Raw genomic sequence first — 22824 nt, forward strand, 5'->3', positions numbered from 1 at the left:
AAATACCAGTTAACATATTTTAGAAGTAACTGATGTTTACAATTATAAAGAAATAGCAAATTCATGAAAATTTTTCTTACATTATTTTGTATTTTCTGAGATATCTAATAATATAATCTAATGAAAAATGGGCAGGTAACCATGCAGCTCAAAATCAAAACCTTTTTTCCATTATACTAAATAAATCCAGTATACATTATTACATGAAATAATAAAGCTTCCTGGAAAGAATACAGATACACTAATTAGCTCTAAACAGACAATTTTATTTATATTTCTATTCATAATGTATGCACAAGAAATAAGATTGTGTACAACAGACCAAAAGCTACCCAGAAACAAAGTCTTAGAAAAATATTTTAAGCCAAGTTTCATTGATTTATTTAACATAAGGCAAGTGAAATGTTGACTCAGAATGAAATAAGATTTTCAAATATCTTCTGATTGTTGTATAATGGATTATGAACATTACATTTTTGATAGTTACTGTCTCAAATTGAAAACAATATGCTTCCTAAATTATAGTAAAATGACCTCCTTTAATATAATTTCATTAAACTTTCAAAAAGTTATTTAACAGCATCCAAATCCTAATATAGTTTTCCAATACAAATTTTGGATAATCTGAATACTTTCATATGCTGATTTATTGGTCACTGGAAGTTTCTGTTATTTTAAGAGGTCAAAATAGCAAAACAAATTTTTTTTAAGATTTATTTTTTATTTATACAACAGCTGGGGTACAGGCCAGAGGCGCAGGAGGGTGAGAGGATTCACCAGAGACAGAATGGGGAGCAGAACAGGCAGACAGACTGAAAGCACTGCTGAGGGGAGCAGCGGGCGGTCTGCCACACCATGTGGGAATCTTCCTGGCCAACCGGAAATGGAACTCGCATTGCAGAGGCTGCAGACAGCCTCACAGTGCTTCACTCAACCCATTGCGCCACCCGGGAGGCCCAACAAATGTATTTTTCTAGGCTAACATAACTCAAGTATGGTGATACTAAGGACAAAAAATAACTTGAATGAAACCAAATCTATTTGAGAAAAAGCTAGACATAGTTAAATAAAAATAAAAAACATTACAATAGTTGCATAGATTTAGTGTAGAAGTTTTTACTTAAAAATTTTTACTGGAAAAATATGAAAGCCCTTTTCTATTTTTCTGGAGCTTAGGGAATTGTGTTGTAAAAACACAATCATAAACCATGTTTCTGTAGCAATCTTGTTAATTTTTATACCTGCCAATGTGTTCACGGGCTATAATAAGCCTTTGAATTTGTGCTGTACCTTCGTAAATCTGCAAGAAAAAATTATAAATGTAAGTTAAATATTTTCAGTATATACATAATTCAGTTTACTTAAGATTTTGGATAATAATATAAATTCTATTATAATATCAAACCAAATCAAACATACAGGGTCTGCAGTATATAGTGATTTCAAAGCTGATTTTGTGAAACCCATGAAAATGTGTAATTCCCTAAAGATTAGTTAAAGTTATTTTAAAAGCCACTTATCAAAATATTAGAGTATTTAAAAAATCAAATAAAAGTATATTATTATTTCAAAAGGCTTGGAAAAAAATTTAATGTTGCTAAAATATTCACGCAAATTTTCTGAACTATTATTAGTTATATGTCACCTTAAATCATGTTCTACTCTTACTCTTAAACCTGATTTTGTCTCTTCTGCCTAAGGAACGATGTTGCTAAAGAAAAAGATGCTATAGGATTTGGTTTTGTTCACCTAAAATAATCTTCACAGCCAGACCTCATTTCCAGTTTAAACTTCTAACTCTAATAATTTGTTTATTCATCTTCTCATCAGATAGCAGAGAAAAAAGTTAAGTGACTGATAGTATTAAGAATTATAATGATTATAGGCTCCAAAAGAGGGAAAGCATCATAAGATAAACCTGTAACAAATTTTGGTCCTTAGTTATTTCCTGTCTAAATCAAGAGGCTGTGTTATAATGTCTGAATTCCTTCTCACACTAGCATTCTATGATTCTATCTCTAGATTGCAGAGGACTCAATTTTTCAAATTATATGCTAAAGGTAAAAGGAAGCAAAAGAAGATATACTGTGGTGCATGGGTTATAATTACTTAAGTAATTATGTGGTGAACATGGTCATTTTTATCTTATTTAGTAAATTACTCCTTCTTAAGTTTTTCTAGTCACCAATTTAATTTAGGAGACAGAGTATTTTGTCACTGTCTCTTAATGTTGTTTTTTAACTCCCCAAATATGGCTTACTGGGGAGTTCTCAGGCAAGATTCAAAAATAAATAATTTTGAGTGAAATGTACATTTTTTTTTGAAATGTACATTTTTAAAAGAGCACAGGGCAGGTTATGATTAGCTATGATGTTAAGAGTTAAAGAAGGCTGTTCCAGACATACTGCACATGTCTGTACATTTACTTTGTTAACCTATTCTCCCTTAAGGCATCAACTTAAAAGTAACATTCTTTCATGTGTTAACTAGTTTCAAAAACTTGAGCTCTCAGCCATCTATGAGGTCATTTATAATTACTAGCATAAAACCTCTAAATAATGAAAAATACACTGTGTCATTTATGAATATCCTGTACCCTAAAAAACAACAAAAACCATTTTTAACCTTACCTGGTAGATCTTTGCATCCCTCATTAGTTTTTCTACGGGATAATCTGTATTAAATCCGTTGCCTCCAAAAATCTGTACAGCATCAGCAGCTATCTGATTTGCAATATCTCCAGCATATGCTTTTGCTATAGAGGCATAGTAGGTATTTCGGCGGCCAGAATCAACCTCCCAAGCTGCTCTCTGGTAACCCATTCTAGCAAGTTCAATTTTCATTGCCATTTCAGCCAGCAAAAATGATACCCCTTGATGCTAGAATTGAAAAGAAAAAAGTTTAAGGATATTTATGTACTAATTTGAAATTTTTTCTCACAGAATTTTTTTAGTGTTAAAACCAATTTTAGATTTAAAAAGGTACACTCCAGGGGCCTCCTGGCAGCATAAGAAGTTAAGATGCAACCTATGAGACTGTCCACAGCCACTGCATCACCAGTTCAATCCCTGGCCAGGGAGCAATTCACGTGGCACAGCAAACCTCTCCCAGCTCGCCCGATGCTCCCCTCAGCTGTTAGTTCAGTCAATCTGCCTGTTCTGCTCCCCACTCTGTCTCTGGTGAATCCCCTTACCCCCCATACCTCTAACCTGTACCCCAGTGCTTGTGTGCATTAATGAATGGATCCTTAAAAAAAAAATAAAAATAAAAAGGTACACTCTAGTTCTCTAAAGTTAACATATTAAAAAACTATATGGTATAATGATCAAGATCAGGACATCAATATTGGTAAAATATTATCATTAATTACATTATATACATTATTCAAATTTGCCAAATTTACCACTGATGTCCTTTTTCTGTTGAAGAATCTTATCCAGGGTTACATTATAAAATTTAGTTATTTCTCCCTAGTCTTCCCCATGCTGCTAGGACTCCATTCTTTTCTTGTCTTTCATGACCTCAGCACTTTTGAAGAATACTGACTGGTGGTTGTTTTTTTTTAAAGATTTATTGTATTTTATTTGTGAGATGGGGATGTACGCCAGAGGTGTGGGGAGATGGGATGGTGTAAGAGGATTCACAGAGACACAGTGGGGAGCAAAATGGGGGGATCTACTGAAATACACTGATGAGGGGAGCAGCAGGTGAGACAGGAGAGGTCTGCTGAGCCAGGGTTAGCTCCCTGGCCAGGGATTGGCTACTGATAACTTCATAGTCCTGAGACTTAACCCTTGTGCCACCAAGGGAGGCCCCATTTTTAAATTTTTTTTAAAGATTTATTTACACATACAAGAACAGGGTGCAGGCCAGAGGTGCAGGGACGGGTGAGAGAGAGAGAGAATTCACCAGAGACAGAGTAGAGTGGGAAGCAAAAAAGGAGGATCTGTTGAAATATACTTTTAAGGGGAGCAGAGGGCAAGACAGGAGAGGTCTGCTGTGCCATGTGGGTTAGCTCCCCAGCTAGGGATCAAACTCATGCCTCCGTGGTTGGTGATAGTTGGAGACTTTAACCCCGTGCACTACCAGGGAGGCCCAGAAATGTGTCTCTTTAAGTATGCACTCTGTGGTATGGGACTCTCCAAGTGGAGAAATAGTTCTTAGAATGGTGATTCCTCTGGAGTGCCTGATAAAACTATCAAGACATTAAAGATGTGAAACTCTAGAATGCTTCCTCAGTGCATTGAAGGAATATATCTTCTGTAGAAAGATATTATCTTTGCTTACAAGGAAAAATCAAGATAGAAAGATTAGGCCCCTAAGTACTTGAGATACAGAAGAAAATTCTGAAAGTAATTAAATGAAGTCGTGTTTGTATATATACATATATAATAAAATTAGGGAAGTAAAAGAGAAAGAGAAGCTATACTGAAAACGTATCACCATTTAAAAAAAGCATGGAATTGAAAAAGAACTGAATACAAATTCTAAAAATGAAAAAACTAAAAAAAAATCAAAGATGAAAAAGTTGCAGATTAATTGTAAATTAAAAACAATCTGATCTTTCATCATAGTTTGAGAACCACTGACATCTGAGGACAGAAATGAGGTATTTGTTCATAATATAACATATAACAAGTTACAGGAGGAGAAAATACAGATAAGGGGAGCGAGTCAATATTTGAAGAGATGTGCAGAGAATTAAGAACACGATGATTCTTTAGTACTAAAATTATTTAGTAGTTCAGAAGACAAGAGAAATGATATGGATTAAGAGTATGAAATGGAGTCCTAGATCTGTGGCTTACAAAGTTTGTGACCTTGGACAAATCATTTAATATTTCTGATTTTCAATTTCCTGATCTTTAATTAAGATTACAGTACTACCAAAACTAGTCTAGCACAGGGAGAATTAGATAATATATTTAATATGTGTGGCACACCTCCTCCAATAAAGACATACAAGTGGCCATCAGGCACAAGAAAAATCCTCATCACTTATACTCAGGAAAATGTAAATCAAAATCACAGTGAGATACCACTTCATATCTGGGAATGACCCACATTAAAAAGACCAGAAGCAGTAAGTATTAGCAAGAATGTACAGAAAAAAATGGGCCTCCCTGGTGGCGCAAGGGGTTAAGCACAGCACTATGAAGAGATATGCAGCCTCTGCAGCACGAGTTCAATCCCCGGCCAGCCAGGGAGCAACCCACATTGGTGTAGTAGACCTCTCCTGTCTTGCCCGCTGCTCCCCTCAACAGTGTATTTCAGTCAATCTGCCTGTTCTGTTCCCCACTCTGTCTCTGGTGAATCCTCTCACCCCCAGAGGTGTGGACCTCTGGCCTGTACCCCAGATCGTAATATACATAAATAAATCTTTAAAAAAAAAAAAAAAAGAATGTACAGAAAAAGGAGCTTTCTTACAATGTTGGTGGGAATGTAGATTGGTCCAGCCCCTATGGAACAGTTCTCAAGAGGTTAAAAATGGATCTACCAAATGAAACAGCATTTCACTCCTAGGTATCTACCTTAAGAATATAAAAACATGCTCAGCGAAATAAGCCAGAAAGAAAAAGAAAAATACCGGATGGTCTCACTCATAGCAGAAATCTAGAAAACTTAAATAAGGGACCAGGAAAATGAATAACTATAAGAAAGTGAAAATCAAAATCAGCAAAAAACTATGAACCAGAGACACTCTATGGGGGGTAGGGGGCGGGAGGGGAGGGATTGGGGAATATGAAAATAAAATTTATTATAAAAAAAAAAAGAAAATAAATACATTTTTAAAACCTTAAAAAAAAAATATATAAAAACACCGGGCCTCCCCTAATGGCACAGGCGGTTGAGCGCCGCGCTGTGAAGCTGTCCGCAGCCTCTGTAGTGCCGGTTTGATCCCCACCAGCTGGTGAGGGTCCCACATGGAGTGGCGGACCTCTCCTGTTGTGCCTGCTGCTCCCCTCAGCAGTGTATTTCATCAGTCTGCCTGTTCTGTTCCCCACTCTGTCTCTGGTGAATCCTCTCACCCTCCTGTGAATCTGGCCTGGTTCTTGTATAAATAAGTTTTTAAAAAAAAATTACGTATAATTTAAAAAAAAAAGGATATAAAAACACTAATTTGAAAGGAAATATACATGCCTATGAAAGGAAATACGCATGCCTATGCTCACTGCAGCACTATTTACAATAGCCAAACTATGGAAACTACCAAGGTGCCAAAAAAAACAGATGAATGGATCAGCAAGAAGTGGTATATTCACAAAATGGAATATTACTGTGCTTTTGAAAAGATAAATTCTTGCCCTTTGAGACAACATGGATGGAGCTGTAGATTATGTTAAGTGAAATATCAGAAAGAGAAAGACAAAATACCAGATGTCACTTTTATGTGGAATATAGAGAAATAAAACAAAGAGCCAGATAAACTTAAACTAATAACAAACCCTAGAAACTAGACAGTAGAATTGAGGCTACAAGGAGAGGGGAGGAGCAAAAACAAAGTGGGGAGGAAGAACAATAGTTTATGTTGGTAGACTACAGATTCTGTGGTGGCATGTGCAAGCCAGTAATGACTTCTGAAGGGGGTATAACTCTAAAACACAATGCTGTAAACCATGTAACTTCGATTAAAAAAAAAAATGAAAAACATGGCACATTGTCAGATATATAACAGGCACTAACAAAATAAATATTAGCTCTTCCTTTTCTTCATAATTTACATAATTCTTTGAGTGGACAACTGTTAGTGGCATAGTTTAAAAGAAATCTACTCTTGAAACCCATCCTGATACATCACATTATCTTCTTGCTACCAAAGTAGAAATAAAACCGTTTGTAGTTAAAGATAACTTTCAAATAATTAGATGAAAATGAATGTCTTTACATTTGGATGAAGTAAGCACAACATTAAAATTACCTCTACCGGGCCTCCCCAGTGGCAGCGGGTTGAACGCCACGCTGTGAAGCTGTCCACAGCCTCTGCAGCATGGGTTTGATTCCCAGCAGTCCAGGGAGATACCCACATGATGTGGCAGATCTCTCCTGTGTCGCCCGCTGCTCCCCTCAGCAGTGTCTTCAGTCTGTCTGCCTGTTCTGCTCCCCACTCTGTCTCTGGTGAATTCCCTCACCCTCCCACGCCTCTGACCTGTACCCTAGTTCTTGTATAAATAAATAAAAAATCTTAAAAAAAAAAAATTACCTCTACAAGCAGCTTTCCAAAAGTTTTCCTGTCCAGGGCATACTTGGTAGCTTCATCCAAAGCTCTTTGTGCAAGTCCCACAGCACCAGCTGCCACCTAGTATTTTAATATAAAACAAAGTAAAATTCACAATGTCTTTAAAACGCAGAGTACAATGGCTCTTTGCCTAACAGTCTATGTTAAGGATTAGAAAAAGAGAAGATGACAAAAACCTTAAGGCAATGAGAATGGGGGAAGGGAAGAGAGGGGGAAAGAATAAATATTTTAATTTACATTATTAGGAATTAAAGGTTAATGGAAGACTGGGTAAGGAACAAGATCCAAGCATGAAGACAAATCATTCTTTCTGCTTAACAAGGAAAAGCTCCTTAGGGGAAATATTCTTAATGAGTGAGAAGAGAGGAAATGAGTACCATCAATAGGAATGATTAAATCAAGCGCAAACTGCCTAGCGTTCTCTAAGTCTAGCATCAACTACTGCAATTGTGTATTTGCTAAAAGAATTTCTATAACATGCAGCAAGAGAGTTAAAGAAGCCTAAAATATAAAGAATAACAACAATATCTCTCCATCCTTAATAAAAGCAGATTTTAAAAAATATACAACCAAGCATACTAAATGTAGTCAATAAAAAGACTCCATACAGATTATGAAATCATAATACTTACTGGAGGTCTGGTTTTATCAAAAGCTCCCATTGCAATCTTGAAACCTGCTCCCTCACCAATCAAAACATTTTCTTTAGGCACTTTCACATCTTCAAAGACAATTCCTCTTGTATCAGAACATCTCTGGCCCATGTTTATTTCCTAAAAAGAGAAACAACATAAGCTATAGAATACCATTTGACCTAGCATGAATTTTTTGTTTTAGTAACTGTTTTATGATTTTGAGCTATTACCTAGACCGGGTTTAACAAACTATGGCCTTCAATATCTGTTACAAAAGAAACAAAAGGCCCAAAATGAAGTCATTCATGCCATGTCCCACCAAGACTTAATACTTACCTAACTGAATACCTATCTCTGCTAAAAGTAGAAATTTAAACTAATAACACTGGAATTTCTTGGTCAGCACTAGTGAGGTAATCTGCAAGATGAAAATCCCTTACCTTCCTCTAAGGGAAGGTGGTTTTGCCTGAAATAATCTTTCCTTTCTTTCTTTTTTTTTTTTTTTTTATAGAGGCATGTTTTTATTTATTTATTTATTATATTTGTTTGTTTTGTTTATGCATGCACTGGGTACAGTCAGAAGCGCGGGAGGGTGAGAGAATTCACCAGAGCCAGAGCGGGGAGCAGAGCAGGCAGAAGGACCGAAGCACACTGCTGAGGGGAGCAGCGGGTGGCAGGAGAGGTCTGCGCACCATGTGGGATCCTCCTCCGGGGCCGGGGAGCAGCCGGGGATCGAACCGGTGCCGCAGAGGCTGTGGGCAGCTTCGCAACCCAGCGCTCAACCGCTGCGCCACTGGGGAGGCCCAATCTTTCCTTTCTTTTGCTAATTACCTTGTTCAGCTTTCAAACTATAAATATTTTCCAGGTACACTTCTATAGTGCCTTCCTTACTTGCTTGGTGGGATACTGTCCAATTCATGAACCCATCTTTTAATAAAGCCAACTAGACCTTTAAAATTGGTTGGATTTTTATTTCACACTAGTAACCACTCCTGAAAAGGAAATATGAGTAAAACTTATGTCTATTCATTTTTAGTACTTACATTTTGTTATTTCTAACAGTCTCAATAAGTTTTATTTGTAAAGCGTACTCTACCTTTAAAACATATGCTTAAAACAATAGAGCATCAGAAACTGCACTGGGCAAGTTCTAGGAGACCTGATTACTAATCTCAACTCAAGTATGTTGTAACCTTGAGTAAATCACTTGGTTTCAATATTCATCAAACATACAGAAATAATGTGTAGGGTACCTTCTGCCATTTACACTCTATGACCTAAAAGAGAAGTGACTCCTCATATGGAGTCTAGTAACATGCTTCCATTTTAAAGAGGATTGGGTACAAGAGAGATTCTGATAGCTTTTAATAAAATAAGATTTTACATATACAGATGACTGGTTTAGAAGTTTACATAATTTAGCCAATTCAAACTAGCCTTTCCAGTTCAGATTATGCCACTCTTAGGATCTAATATCTGACCAGATAATCTGTACTTTTTCTCATTTGGAAGGAAAAAAGTATAATCATGTAAACTTTAGTAACTCTAACTTCCATAATTCCTTCATTTGCCTTAAATATAGACAATATTTGATAATTAATAGTAATTTTAGTAATTTTAATAGTAATTTTAGTAATTTTCTTTTTTACAAATCCATTTTGCAAAAGAGATTTATAGTTGTAAGACTGAGTCTCCTCTTCCTAATAAATTATAATCTTAAATCATACTTCCTTAGTTCTCATTAGAACTAATTAAATGATTTCATTTCTTCTTTCATTTGTTAAATTTTAAACTTTTTCTCTTTAGTTCACTTTGAATGCTATTAGTGCTAAATTATCAGACTAACATTACAACCCTTTTTTAAATTGCCTTTTTCTTATTTAAATCAATTTTTTCTTGCTTCCCACATTCGAGGCTCTCTGCCATTTCCATACTTTTCTCAGGCACAGCTTTTGCTCTTAGTGATGTATAATGGTGATATTCAATTTATGTCAGATTGTTTTAATACATAAATTGTTTTAATCCATAAATTGGGCCTAATGCTACTTACCCTACCTGAAAGGTTGCTGTAAGGAAAGAAAAAGAATGGAAAAAGTCTTTTGAAATGGCTAAAACTCTATTACTGGCAGGCCTTATAAATGACAGTTTGATTCCTGCTTTATTTTCTTTTTTAAAGATTCATTTATGCATACAACAACTGGGGTATGGGTCTGGGGTACAGGAATGAGATAATTCACCAGAGACAGAGTGGGGAGCAGAACTGGCAGATCTACTGAAGTACACCATTGAGGGGAGCAGCAGGCGAGACAGGAGCATTCTACTGCACCATGTGGGTTAGCTCCCTGGCTGGGAATGGGACTCGTGATGCAGTGGCTGGTGATAGCTTCTATAGCTCTCAGCCTTAACCTCTGTGCCACCAGGGAGGCCCCTGATTCCTGCTTTATTTTCCCTCACATCTGTTATTAGTATTCGCCATAGACTGGGACCTGAATGGTCACTCTACCAAATAATGACTTGACTATTTTCAGCTTAAAACCATCAGCAATATACAGGTTATTTTACCTGTTAACATCAAAACACAACTTTATTTTTATTCCATCTTAATACAAACACAATGTATTCAATGAAGGAAACAAACTGTAATTTTGAAATGTACTGTTAAAATAATATTTGAGGCATATATCACTAATAGATATACACGTTACCTTTCTTCCGATCTGTACTCCTGGGGTATCTGCTTCCACAATAAACCCAGTAAAGGCTTTACTAGCAGGTGCCTTAGGATCTGACTCAGAACGTGCCAACAGAAAATACCTAGTACATATAGAGATACATGATGATAATAATACCAGGAGATGACACATGGTTAAGTGCTGTCCTAGTTAACCCTCCCAACAACGTCAATTATTTCCCCCATTTTAAAGATGAGAAAAATGAAGAATTAAAAAGGCTTAAAGGTTGTCTGAGTCGCATACTTATGATGTTGGCAGAATTAGTATTTCTGTCCAGTTCTGCTTCACTAATATGGAATTTAAATATTTTTGATAGTACGAATTGTAAACTCAAAATTCCTTTTATCATAAGGTAATTTTTAAAAAAGGTCCATACATGTTGAAACTGCACTTTTTCTTTCCCAAAACTAGTTTAATTCTTTAAGAGACAAGCTACTAGGAAAAGGAGGGCAAATAGAAATTATGTAGCAAAATGATTGTTTTTGTTACAGATGATTATTAGGAACATTTATTGGATTTTACCTCTAGAAGAATTCTTCACAGAAAGATTTAAAACATGAGGAGAAAAGCAAAACATCTATATATGCATGTAACCCATGTTCTACGTTGTCTGGAGCACGTGATTTTTTTAATTTCATAAACAATTTATTTTCTATGCTTAAAACAAATTATCATTTACTCTATAGTTTTACTGACCTACTTTGTTTTAGCACACGAAGAGTTTGTATTTGATGAGTTCTTAAAATTATAAAACTTCTAATTGCATTATTAGGTTCTTTTCAACTTATAAATTTTGATCATTTCTTCATTTTTTTATTACTTGCTAATATTATGATGACTTATTGAAGATAATGACATAGCATCCCACATTACTAGAAATTCATTAAAGGGATTGACAGATACATTTAAAATAAACAAAAACTTCTTAACAAACTCATTTCCAGGAATAATATTTTACTTGCCAGAAAATGCACCAAACAGCACACACATATTGAATCAGAATTTTTGCAGTTGCGGAAAGATAGCCCATTTAATTCACTTTTCCAATCACCAGAAAGTCTTTCTAGAAAGTCTATTTGTAGTTGAGAGTAAATTACATTATTTTCCATGACAACTTAACACACATGGGACAGGGATATTAGAAAATTTCTTCTTATGTTGAGTCATATTCTACCTTCTGTTTGAGCTATTTTCTAACTTTCAGTCATTAATTCTAAACTGGCTTCCAAAAGCAAATGCACAAGTCTGCACTTCTTTCTGTATGACATTATTTTAAAATTCTTCCAAAATAACCAATCCTAAATCCTTTATTCTTCATAGGATCTGTTTTCTATGCTCTTCCTTATGCAGATCATTTACTTACTTCTGAATTTATTCCATGGAGTCAGTGCATGTCTAAAAATGTGTTGCCCAGAATTGTTACCATTTTATCCTTTGGTTTGATGCTATGCTTCTATTTCTTCAACTTAAAATTACATTAGCCTTTTAGAGGCTGATAGAACACATTGTTGATTCCTGTTGAACCTACAGTTACTTACTAAACTTTCATTTTTTCCACACAAATAATGTTATCAACTATATTTTCTTCAACATTTAGTATTAATACAAGTGAGTTTATGATCCTTGTTGAATTTCACATTATGTTTGGACCTGTATTTGGATCTTTGAGATTTTTGCTAAAGAAAAATTAGGACTATCTTTGTTTACTGCCCAGAATCAGAGAAAATGCTATACCAGTGTTTTTTCTCTTTTTCCTCAGAGTCTTAAGGAATGATTTCAAGGAGATGCTGATACAGGAAACAGAGAGTAGAGATAGTATATCAAGTAATGGAGCTCTAGCTTTCCTAACCAGATTCAGCCAGAGTAGATGTTTTGTTTACTTTTATTTTACAAATTAAATTTCTGAGTGTTAATTTGAAGAAACAGTTAAGGGCTTTAAAATAGCTTCTGAAAATCACTTTAGTATTTATAGGTTTTTATGAAGCTCCCAAGGCCACGAATAAAAATCATCTTAATTGTGATGGTTTAATAATAAAGAAGAGCGGGGAGATTCTGAATATAAAGTAAGAAAGAAGCAATATACAGAGATGTTTTAGACAACATACCAATTAGCTTTTCCTCCGTTGGTTATCCACATCTTTTGACCATTAATAATATACTCATTTCCTTTCTTTTCTGCTTTGGTCTTTATACCAGCGACATCAGAGCCTGCTCCAGGTTCTGTTACACAGTAGGCCTTTAAAAATATGAAAATGAGAAAAAAGGGCAAACATTAATTACTACGAGTGTTTAAAACCAGAACTGCATTTTACTTTTTAAGTCAATATTTTAAATATATTAAAATATCTAAAAAGTTTTCTTAGAGAATCAAACTGCTTAAATATAAGAACATTTAATATAGAAATTAAAACTAGATGCAAGATAACAAATAAACCTTATCAAAAGTTTACAGGTCAGATATCTTCATCTAAATTAAATTCAGCTTTACAAGTGCAGTAGGTTACAAACTAGGAGATTTGAAAACCAGAGTAAAAGACATCCTTAAGACCTTCCTGTGGTAATGGAGAAGAGTATCATAATTTAATTATATGTCTATGTACAAAAGTCATTCTCAATGGGCTTGGGAAACTAGCATAGTTTAGGATGCTAGAAATGATACTTAAGTCACAAAAAGGAATTTTTGTGGGTAGGGAAAAGGGCAAATGTGTCTTCCACGCATAAGTAATAACATATGCAATGATAATTGGAGATAAACAGCAGGGTTACTCAGTGTTTATAGTATGAAAGTACCAGAGTTCTATAACTTGTAAGCTCTGTGCATGTTAGAGAATGGAAGGAAATGAGTCTGGAAAGAAAGGAGGGAAATAGATAACAAAGAACCCTTTATATTACATGAAGAAGTTAAGTTTACCTGGTATCAAGAGGGGAATCACTTTTGGTTCTTAACAGAGTGACAAGATGTAAGCAGTAATGGATAAAAGGAGTGGTAGAAGGCAAACATTAAGTAGATGAAGTTCTACTTAATGAAGTTACTGATAGGTACAATGGTTACAAGGCCTAAAGACACAAGTACTAGTCTTTTAAGGTATGTAAAGTACAAAGAGAGAAACCTTAAGGGTTAATTTTAATTCCAAGCAGTTTGGAAAAAAATAAATCAAAGTCTTAAGGGTAATATGGATAATAAAAACGACTACTTTGACTTATAAGGTGGTAGGAAGTGAAGAGTGGTAAAGAGGGTGGAGAGAAATAAGGAAAACTCATTGGGAGAGGTAAGTCTTGAAGGACAATTAAGTGAGGCAAGCAGATCTAATGCACAGAAGAAACAGCAGGGGAAACTACTAGTAGTTCAGTACTTGCATTGACAAAAAGTGTGTAACTAAAAGCCATGCAAAGAGGCTAAAGAAGAAGGCAAGAGACCTGGTCAAGAGGTTGAGGCATATGCCATTTCCTTAGAAAGTCAACTTGTATGCATTTAACATAAGTTTATGGAACCCTTACACCTACTACATGGGACCTTAAGGAATCACATGGGCTTCAAGGGAATCCAGAATACCCTAGTATGCAAAAGTGAGGAGTAGATGCATTTCCTGAGGAAACCGGATTCTAAAATGAGCTCACAAACTAAAAAAATGTATCAGGTGCCACTGCCACTGAAAATGGAACCACTGGGTGTTTTTGTAAATGCAGAGAAGTGACACAGATTTGCAATGTACATAGTTTATTTTACAAAGGTAGAAAGGATAGATTTAGGGGGAAATAACAACAAAATTTACTGTCTTCCAGGTGCTATTCTAAGTTCTTGACTCATTTAAAACTCACAATAATCCCTATGACATAGGATGTTGAGGAGCTAAACAGGATATTATGATAACTCTCAATTTTTTAGTTTAGGCAACTTCCAATTAGGAATACTCTAGAAGAGAAACAGTACTAGAGTGAGGAGAAAATAGTTTGGTTTGGGACATATTTATTAGTTTAGGAATTTAAGTCTATCCTAGAAGAAACAGACAAGGGTAAAGGTCAGGGGAGAAGTTGGGCTGAAATTGGAGAGTTAACAAACTACTCAATGAACACACCAAAACTTAACATCAGATGTGGAACTCAGCTATTAAGTAATTAATGAATAAATGAATAGCAGTTAAAAAAGAAAGTTCCCTTGGTCATTAGGTATGTTAATAGGCTAGAGGATTATTCTGACACTTTTCTGGCAAATATTAATTAGATATTTTTCTCCTGGAAATAAGCGAGAGGATTATGATGTTACTTTCTTGGCATTCCAGAAATATCATTTTACCTAAATAGGTTACCAATTTTTTGTCTTAATGTTCTATAGCTCCTTGTATTCATATAGATTAAAAAGTAGAAATGGTACTTTTCTTCCATTCTTTGCATGTGAAATAAAGCAGCAAATACACATACTCACACACATCATTGGCTCCTCAGTCAACCTTCCCAGATACTTCTTTTTTTGTTGATCATTTCCAGCAATAATAATGGGCATTTGCTACCAAAGAAAAGTGACATTTAAAAAGCAAGGTACTTTTGCTAGTTACATAAATTCAGAGATGCTGTTATTCAAAACAAGAGATTTATTTTACCCCAAGGGATAGGTCTAAAGGACTGCCTTTCATTATGCCTCTAAGCGGAGTGGTAAAATCATAAAGGCTTTATGAAATAAATCTGTTAATCCAAGTATTTTCATAAAATTAACTTACACATAGGAGTTGTTCACAATATAGTATATAAAAATCTACTATAGTGAAATGTACAAATAAAAGAATCAAATTTAGGCTAAATGAAGAAACATATATGATCAGGTCTACTAAGAATTGCTCATTAAATGTTAGGATTGCCAGCACTGACAATAAGCCATCCTGCTGCTTTTCCTGAATACTGGGTCTTGGCCTTGCCTTTACCTAAGACTCACCCAGGAACAGGAGCCAAAATGTACAGTTTCACCGCAAGGACAGCTAGGACTCCATGTACTGGAGATAACAGGACCATTTTGTTCTTTGTTTTGTGGTTTGTTTGTTTGTTTTTTAAGATTTATTTATTTATTCATACAAGCAATGGGTACAGTCAGAACTGCAGGAGGGTGAGAGAACTCACCAGAGCCAGAGCGGAGAGAACAGGCAGACTGATGAAGTACACTGCTAAGGGGAGCAGCGGGCGCGGCAGGAGAGGTCTGCGCACCATGTGGGACCCTCACCGGCAGCCAGGGATCGAACTGGCGCTGTAGAGGCTGCGGGCAGCTTTGCAACTGCACCACCGGGGAGGCCCCCATTTTGTTTTTTTAAAGATGGATTTATGTATGCATACAAGAGCTGGGTGACAGGCCAGAGGTACAGGGGGGAGGGGGTGAGAGGATTCACCAGAGGCAGAGTGGGGATCAGAACAGACAGACTGACTGAAATACACTGAGGGGAGCAGCAGGAGAGACAGGAGAGGTCTGCTGCACCATGTGGGTCAGCTCCCTGGCCAGGGATTGAATTCAGGCCACAATGGCTGTGGATAGCTTCATAGTGCTGAGACTTAATCCCTTGTGCCACCAGCGAGCCCCAACAGGACCATTTTTGAATAAGAACTTCAGACTTCACTGTAGAATCATGTGTTCATTTTTAAACAAAACTGTGTTCTACCATATATAATAAATTAGCAGTTAACTGTCTTACTAACATTAACTCACAGCTTGGTAATTTATTTTCAAAGTAACTTACACCCAAAGAATTTGCTTCAATAGCAGTCTGAACCCCGGTACATCCATAAGCCAATTCTTCTGTAATTAAACAGGCATCAAAAGTTCCAAGTCCAAGACCTCCTATAGTATCAAAATATTTTAAGATTCCATTATGTGATACAAGACAACAGAATTAAAAATGAACTATTTAATTAGTTCCAATATGAACTAATTGGTTATAAATGAGAATTTGCAAATACAGTATCTGTAATACAATAAACTAAAAAAGTGTTCTAGGAGCACAGTAACAAATTATACTTCTCTAAAATAAATTTCAAAAAATTCTCTTACTATGTTTAATCTGGACCTATTTTTCTGTTGTAACTTGATTTTGTAAATATTTTATTCAATGCTGCTAAATCTTTAACTCTTTGACCCGAAAAATCTCACAGAAAAAAAGTCTTAGTCAAATGTAAAATTAAAGGTAGATTATAAATGAACAAATTAACCAACTCTACAAAGGTACCAAAGTTTAGATCAAGTTAAGGATAGAACCAATTTTAAAGGAGGAAAAAAATGCCTTTGATGAATATAAGGCTTTTGAAAGCTGGCAAAAAAATATTAAAGTCTGAACAGAGACATAGGTAGAAAGCCATTTACTGGCAACAAACACTTTAAAGAATGAGTAGAGTTTAAAGTTTTTCTTGATCATATGCATGCTAGGTTTAAAAATCTGAAGAAAGCTTACCACAACTCTCTGGAATGTGTGTATTCATTAAACCAAGTTCCCAGGCTCTTTTAATTAGGGGTACAGGGTACTAAAAGCAAAAAAAAAGATAAAGGGGAAAAAATCTGGTTATATTTAAAATCTAGATCATCTTCTAAAAACGTTTCTCTCCTTAAGATGTATATACCTACCTCGCCAGATTTATCATAGTCTGCAGCAACTGGTATTATTTCTTCCCTGGCAAATTTACGAGCAGTAGCTTGAAATTCTTTCTGCTGCTCAGTCAAGTCTAAAGAAAGTTTTTAAGGAAACATTATAATAGGATAATGAGTTGAAGAAAAAAGACCTATGAAGTCAGAATGTGGATCGATATAACTAGTATCTCAGACAGTGTGATCTCAACAATCAATTTAACTAGGAAGATGAGACATTCTCTGGTGCCATTAAATAAAACTTTTTTCCCCCCAAATATTATTATATCAATACCATAATATTATTAATCAATACCATAATTTCAATTTTACTCCTCTTTTAATCTCACATAATTTAAATTTATAAAGCACAAAGCAACTGGTAAAGTGGTGGAAAAGTTTCTCAAAAAGATTGTAACATAAAACTGCTATAATGCTACAAGTAGTGTCCAAAAAACTTAAGTATATACTATATACTTACTATAAAATTAATGAAAAGAGTAAGAGGCTAGACTGGGGGTAGGAGTCAATCAGTATTACATTTATCAAATCCACACTTAATGGGTTTTAATGTGGTTGTATCCAACATTGAAGGATAGGTAAAATTTAAAAGTTATAGTAAAGGGTGTTTCAGGCAAGAAGAATGAAAGCAAAAGCACAAAGTAAGAATGAGCAAGACAGTTTAAAAATAATCATTTGGAGAGGGACATGAGAAATAAAATGTAAAAGGCATTACAATTTTCATGTTCAACTGAATAGCGTAAGATGATATTTCTCATTTTATAGATAAGGAAACTTTAGACCACACTGAGGAAATGATGGCCCCATACCTTACAATGAATTAGCAGTAAAGTATAATTAGAGTTTCAGTCCAGTATTCTCTAGATTGCACTTTATTTCTAAAATTGGAATCAGTTCACATCAAGGTTGTGGATGGGTAAAGAGCAAAGAAAGCAGGGATCTATGATGTATTATTTGAGAACCTACTTAGATCCTGTCACTATGTACTGGGAACTTTACATATATAATTTAATTACATTAAATTATACTTTACATTAATAATTTAATCTGCAAATAAGTCCTGTGTTGTATATACTATTCCTATTTTATAAAGAACCAGATTCAACTAATCATAGGTCTCATCCCTACTCCTTTACTTGAGCTTCACAAACTCCCTCCCAAACACTAATCTGATCCTCTGTCATTTAGCAAACCAACATAGATTTCTCCTGCTAATCCCTTACTACTCAACGTAAATCTGTGTGACAAACCAAAACTACACAGCAATCACATTGAATCAATACTCTTATCTCAACAAGGAAATATGAAGATCCAGTGTCCCACAAAGTGTTATCCTCACATTGTTTGAAAATTTTCACTTAATCCTATTTTTAAAAACTTACAAAGATGAAATAAAAACTAAAAAAAGTAACTCCAGAAGATTCTGAGACTGCATTTTGTACATGGGTGTAACTTAATGATCTCAGTGGCCTTTTTAACTATTTTCTGAAACCAAGTGAATTGAAATTAAACACAAGAAAGGTATTAATTCTGAAGTCAGAAGTACTTCAGGAGGCCAAGGATATCAAAGATAGGAATTACAATTTTGGTTTTTTGCCTAAAGTCTTCATTATAGAGAGGAAAGGGGAAGGAAAGCTTTATTTCTTCCTCTAACACATGGCTCCCTGGTTCCAGGATTGAAAAGTACATCTAATAACAACAAAACTGCAATTCAGCTATATGGTGGCCAAAACAGACACAGCTTACTACTAGCAGGTACCTGATTGGTGTTTCTGATAAGTTTTTAAGAAATATTTGCTGCATTCACATATCCAAACTGAAGAGTGTTCATATGTTATCACTAAAATTGTTATTTACTTTGGGCTGTATACCAGGAAAAGGGCAGGATTATGGATGCATGCTGACAGCTCTTCGTATTGTGAAGAAAAAGAGATCAGGAAGAATCAGTGAGAGTAACAGTGAGCAATCTGTGGGTGGTGACTGATTCTACTCATTGACAGACATTACTAAGTTTGTTTACACACACAGTCCAGACAAATACATATACAGAGCTGTATATGTAAGTATGTGTATATATAAACACACAAAAAGCAAATGCAAGTTCATAAAATCAACAGACAGAATAAAACATATACCAAAACTAAATCCCAATCCTGGTTCATGTTTCACAGCAGCTTTTGTATGTTGTGATCTCCAGTCAAAACGTGAAATACTTCTCAGGATCTGTAAACAACAATTTTATTCAAATAAATTTGATAAATTATTCCTTAATCAAATAAGAGATACAACCATGAGCACAGCAACTTGTTTGAACATATTAAAAATCAGTTTTTTAAGTTATTACATTCTTTCAAATGTTATTTAATATCTATATTAAATAATTTAATATCTATATTTAATATCTATATTAAATAAGCTAATTACCAAATGTTTCAATAGATATATCAAAGGAAATTTTTTTTTTTAAAAAGTGAAAATATTGTACTGTTTTCAATAGCTATCTAGTGCATCAATTGTGATGCCCCATACATGTGTGCCTCCTGGGTATGCTTCTGGGAATCCCATTTTTCTAAGATAGCTTACTCTATTTAATAAAACAAATTAGCCTAAGACCACATTTCATATTTTCTGCCGTAGTCTACAGGCATTCTTAGAATGTTCTAAGTCAGCGGTCAGCACACTATGCAGTCACCACTTTCATAAGTAAAATTTTATTGTAATACAGCTCACTGTATTGTCCATTGCTGCTCACTGTATTGCCCATTTTCCAGAGCTGTATAGTTGTCATAGAGACCATATGGTTCACAAAGTTGAAAATAGTATCCGTACCTTTGCTCCTATTCCTTCAAAAGGCTATATAAAAACAATATAATCGGGCCTCCTCAGTGGCGCAGCGGTTGAGCGCTGGGTTGCGAAGCTGCCCACAGCCTCTGCGGCGCCAGTTCCATCCCCGGCTGCTCCCAGGAGGGTCCCACATGGCGCGCAGACCTCTCCTGCCGCCCGCTGCTCCCCTCAGCAGTGTACCTTGGTCCTTCTGCCTACTCTGCTCCCCGCTCTGGCTCTGGTGAATTCTCTCACCCTCCCGTGCTTCTGACTGTACCCAGTGCATGTATAAACAAACAAACAAATAAATAAAACATGCCTCTTAAAAAAAATATATATATATATAATCAAGGATATACGTATTATTCCTTTGCAATCTATTTTTTATTTTTCCTGACAACTTAATGTACATAAAACTAAACAGTTGCATTTAAAAATTTACCAAACAAAACCATAGTGAACACCTGATTAAGGTTTGAGGACAGTCAAAATTACACAATTTTCATTTCAAAGGATTTTGATGGAACTATGTGTAGGCAATCCAATCTAATAAGTAGGACATTGAAAGAAAAGAGAAGTTGAACAATATACTAAAAGATGAAGTACTGAATTTGCTTGTTTTTCAACATAAAACTGTAAAAACAAACTGGCTACTTTGTAATAACAATTTCAACTTATAGAGAATCACCTATAAAGTGACAATATTTTCAAATATCTTAATTTAAACAGCCCTTTCAAAATAATAACAGTTTATACTACAATTTTGAAAAATTGGATGCAGAGTATGAAATTTCACACTTTGCAATTTTCATTAATTTTATTTTGGAAGTAAAACATTGTTTTTCTGGTTCTTATACACCAAACCCATTCTTGTTTAGTTACATCCTACCTATTAATCATTGAATCTTCAGGGCAAGTCTAGGATTAAGAAACTACTTTTATTCCTGCTTTGCATATGAAAAAACTGAGGCTCAGAAAGATCAAAATTGGCTACAGTCACGCTGCTATTAGGTAGCGAAACCAGGTTCTAACTCTAGCATTTACTATCAAGAGCCTCTGCTAGTTGCAACAAGTATATTGCATAACACTAAGCCAGCTGACTTTCTACACAACAGCAAAATATTTAAAATGAAATAGTCCTATTCTCAAAATCATCAAAAACAATAAAAGTATTAGGAATACATTTAAAAAGTAAAAAAGAGTCTATGCTATCACCTACCTAGTTACCATTCTTTCAACTTAAGTCTGGTTATTAAGTTCTATAAAGGAAAACATCCCACAAAAATCACACCAAACAAATTGACTATTAAAAATGTATGTATGACTCTATCATATATGACTACTATAAATAGAAACATCACACAGAAGACCTCACAAAATAGGTAAAATGGTCTCCTAAGAAACTTATGGGAATCCTTACTGGATTTAAAATAGTTTTCAGAAAGTCAATTTACATATGACTTCAGAAAAACATGTTTGTAAAACAATACTAAAGTAGCCACAGTCAGGTAACAATACCCAACAATCTGTTAATTATATATTTGTTAGTCATTTAATTAGAGAGATGGGTTAGTAGACACAAAATAAAGAAATAGAACATTATTTGGTGTTTAGAATCACTGAATTTGAACTAAACCCTTTTTCACACTGGACTAGTTACAAAATTCCTATAGTTTCTTTTCAAACCTGGAAAAATGGGGCTAATTTTACTCGATAATTTGTTGAAATGATTAAAATAAATGTTCTCCCCCTTTTCTGCCTTCAGAGTCCACTACATTGTACAGCACTTAATACTGGGCTACAATCCATTAGGACTATTCTAAATTCCAAAATTGCTATTTTTCTGGTCAGTAACATTGATTTAACTCGTTTATAAGTGACAGTTAATGGTAGTAGTGCGTAAACATTCCAATAATATTTAATATAGCAAAATGCATCTAGTGACTGAAACAAATTAGCATCTGTAAGACACACTTCCCAATACACTGACAAGGTTCAAAAAGTCCGCGGTAGGCTGTTGTTTTTTTTTTTTAACACCTGCAAGATGGAAGCAACCTCCCTCATATTGCAAAATCCGAAGCGCATTAGAGGTATTAAGTATCCCAAGGACCAAGGGTTCCATTTTACTTTTTCCCCGTGACTTTGCAGGAAGTATGCATGTAGTATGTATCTAGTATGTCTCCACTGCAGAATCGCATCCACATTATGATTCTCCTTCTTGGGCTGGAGCCAGAGAGCGGGCAGCTTTCCTCCAAGAGATTCTCTGCCAGTTTAGTTCCTATACTCCGCCCAATTGAGACTGGTTCACTTCGGAAAACTATGGGATTATTGGGGGAACTATTTGGAGGGCTCCCAGGCAAGAGAAAAAGGACATTCTAAGAAGTGGACGCCGCCTAGTAGGGGGCAGCTGCCACGAGGATGCCGTTAAAAGCCAGTAAGCATTCTGACCTCCAGGGAGAGGGAGGCTGGCGTGAAAACGAGGCGCCCTATAGGAATTCCGTCACAGCCCGCCGGGTAAATAATAGGGCCGAGGCTACCCGGAGGCAGGCTACCTCCTTAGCCGCCTACCCGTCCCTACAGCAACTACTTTGGTCCATGCCTCCCTCCCTGGAGAACCACAACCCTCACTCCCCAGTGCCTCCGCGGCCCTGCTCTCCTCCTCACCCCGCAGCTCCGCCTGAGCACCGCTGCCATGTTGATTGCAGAGCTGGCCACTCAAACAGTTGCCCCCAGCGCCGGGTCAAAACTCGGCCTGGCCCCGCCCCCGGTGGATGTGGGCGG

General features: G+C 35.6%; 1 protein-coding gene across 1 annotated transcript; it reads right to left on the bottom strand.

Annotated features, from left to right (window-relative positions):
* Window positions 1-235: 235 nt before the first annotated feature.
* Window positions 236-22824, bottom strand: ACADM (acyl-CoA dehydrogenase medium chain). The gene is made up of 12 exons (XM_037499497.2): window positions 22708-22824; window positions 19356-19443; window positions 17200-17297; window positions 17030-17099; window positions 16322-16422; window positions 15028-15108; window positions 12710-12840; window positions 10578-10686; window positions 7870-8010; window positions 7202-7297; window positions 2631-2879; window positions 236-1300 (listed from the first exon to the last, which is right to left on the bottom strand). Exons 1-12 carry the CDS (start codon window positions 22735-22737, stop codon window positions 1229-1231), a joined length of 1266 nt encoding a protein of 421 aa, XP_037355394.1. The 5' UTR covers window positions 22738-22824; the 3' UTR covers window positions 236-1228.

This window comes from Talpa occidentalis, unplaced genomic scaffold (genome assembly GCF_014898055.3).
Source record: "Talpa occidentalis isolate TD23 unplaced genomic scaffold, MPIMG_talOcc4v2.1 talOcc4.9, whole genome shotgun sequence".
Classification (NCBI taxonomy): domain Eukaryota; kingdom Metazoa; phylum Chordata; class Mammalia; order Eulipotyphla; family Talpidae; genus Talpa; species Talpa occidentalis.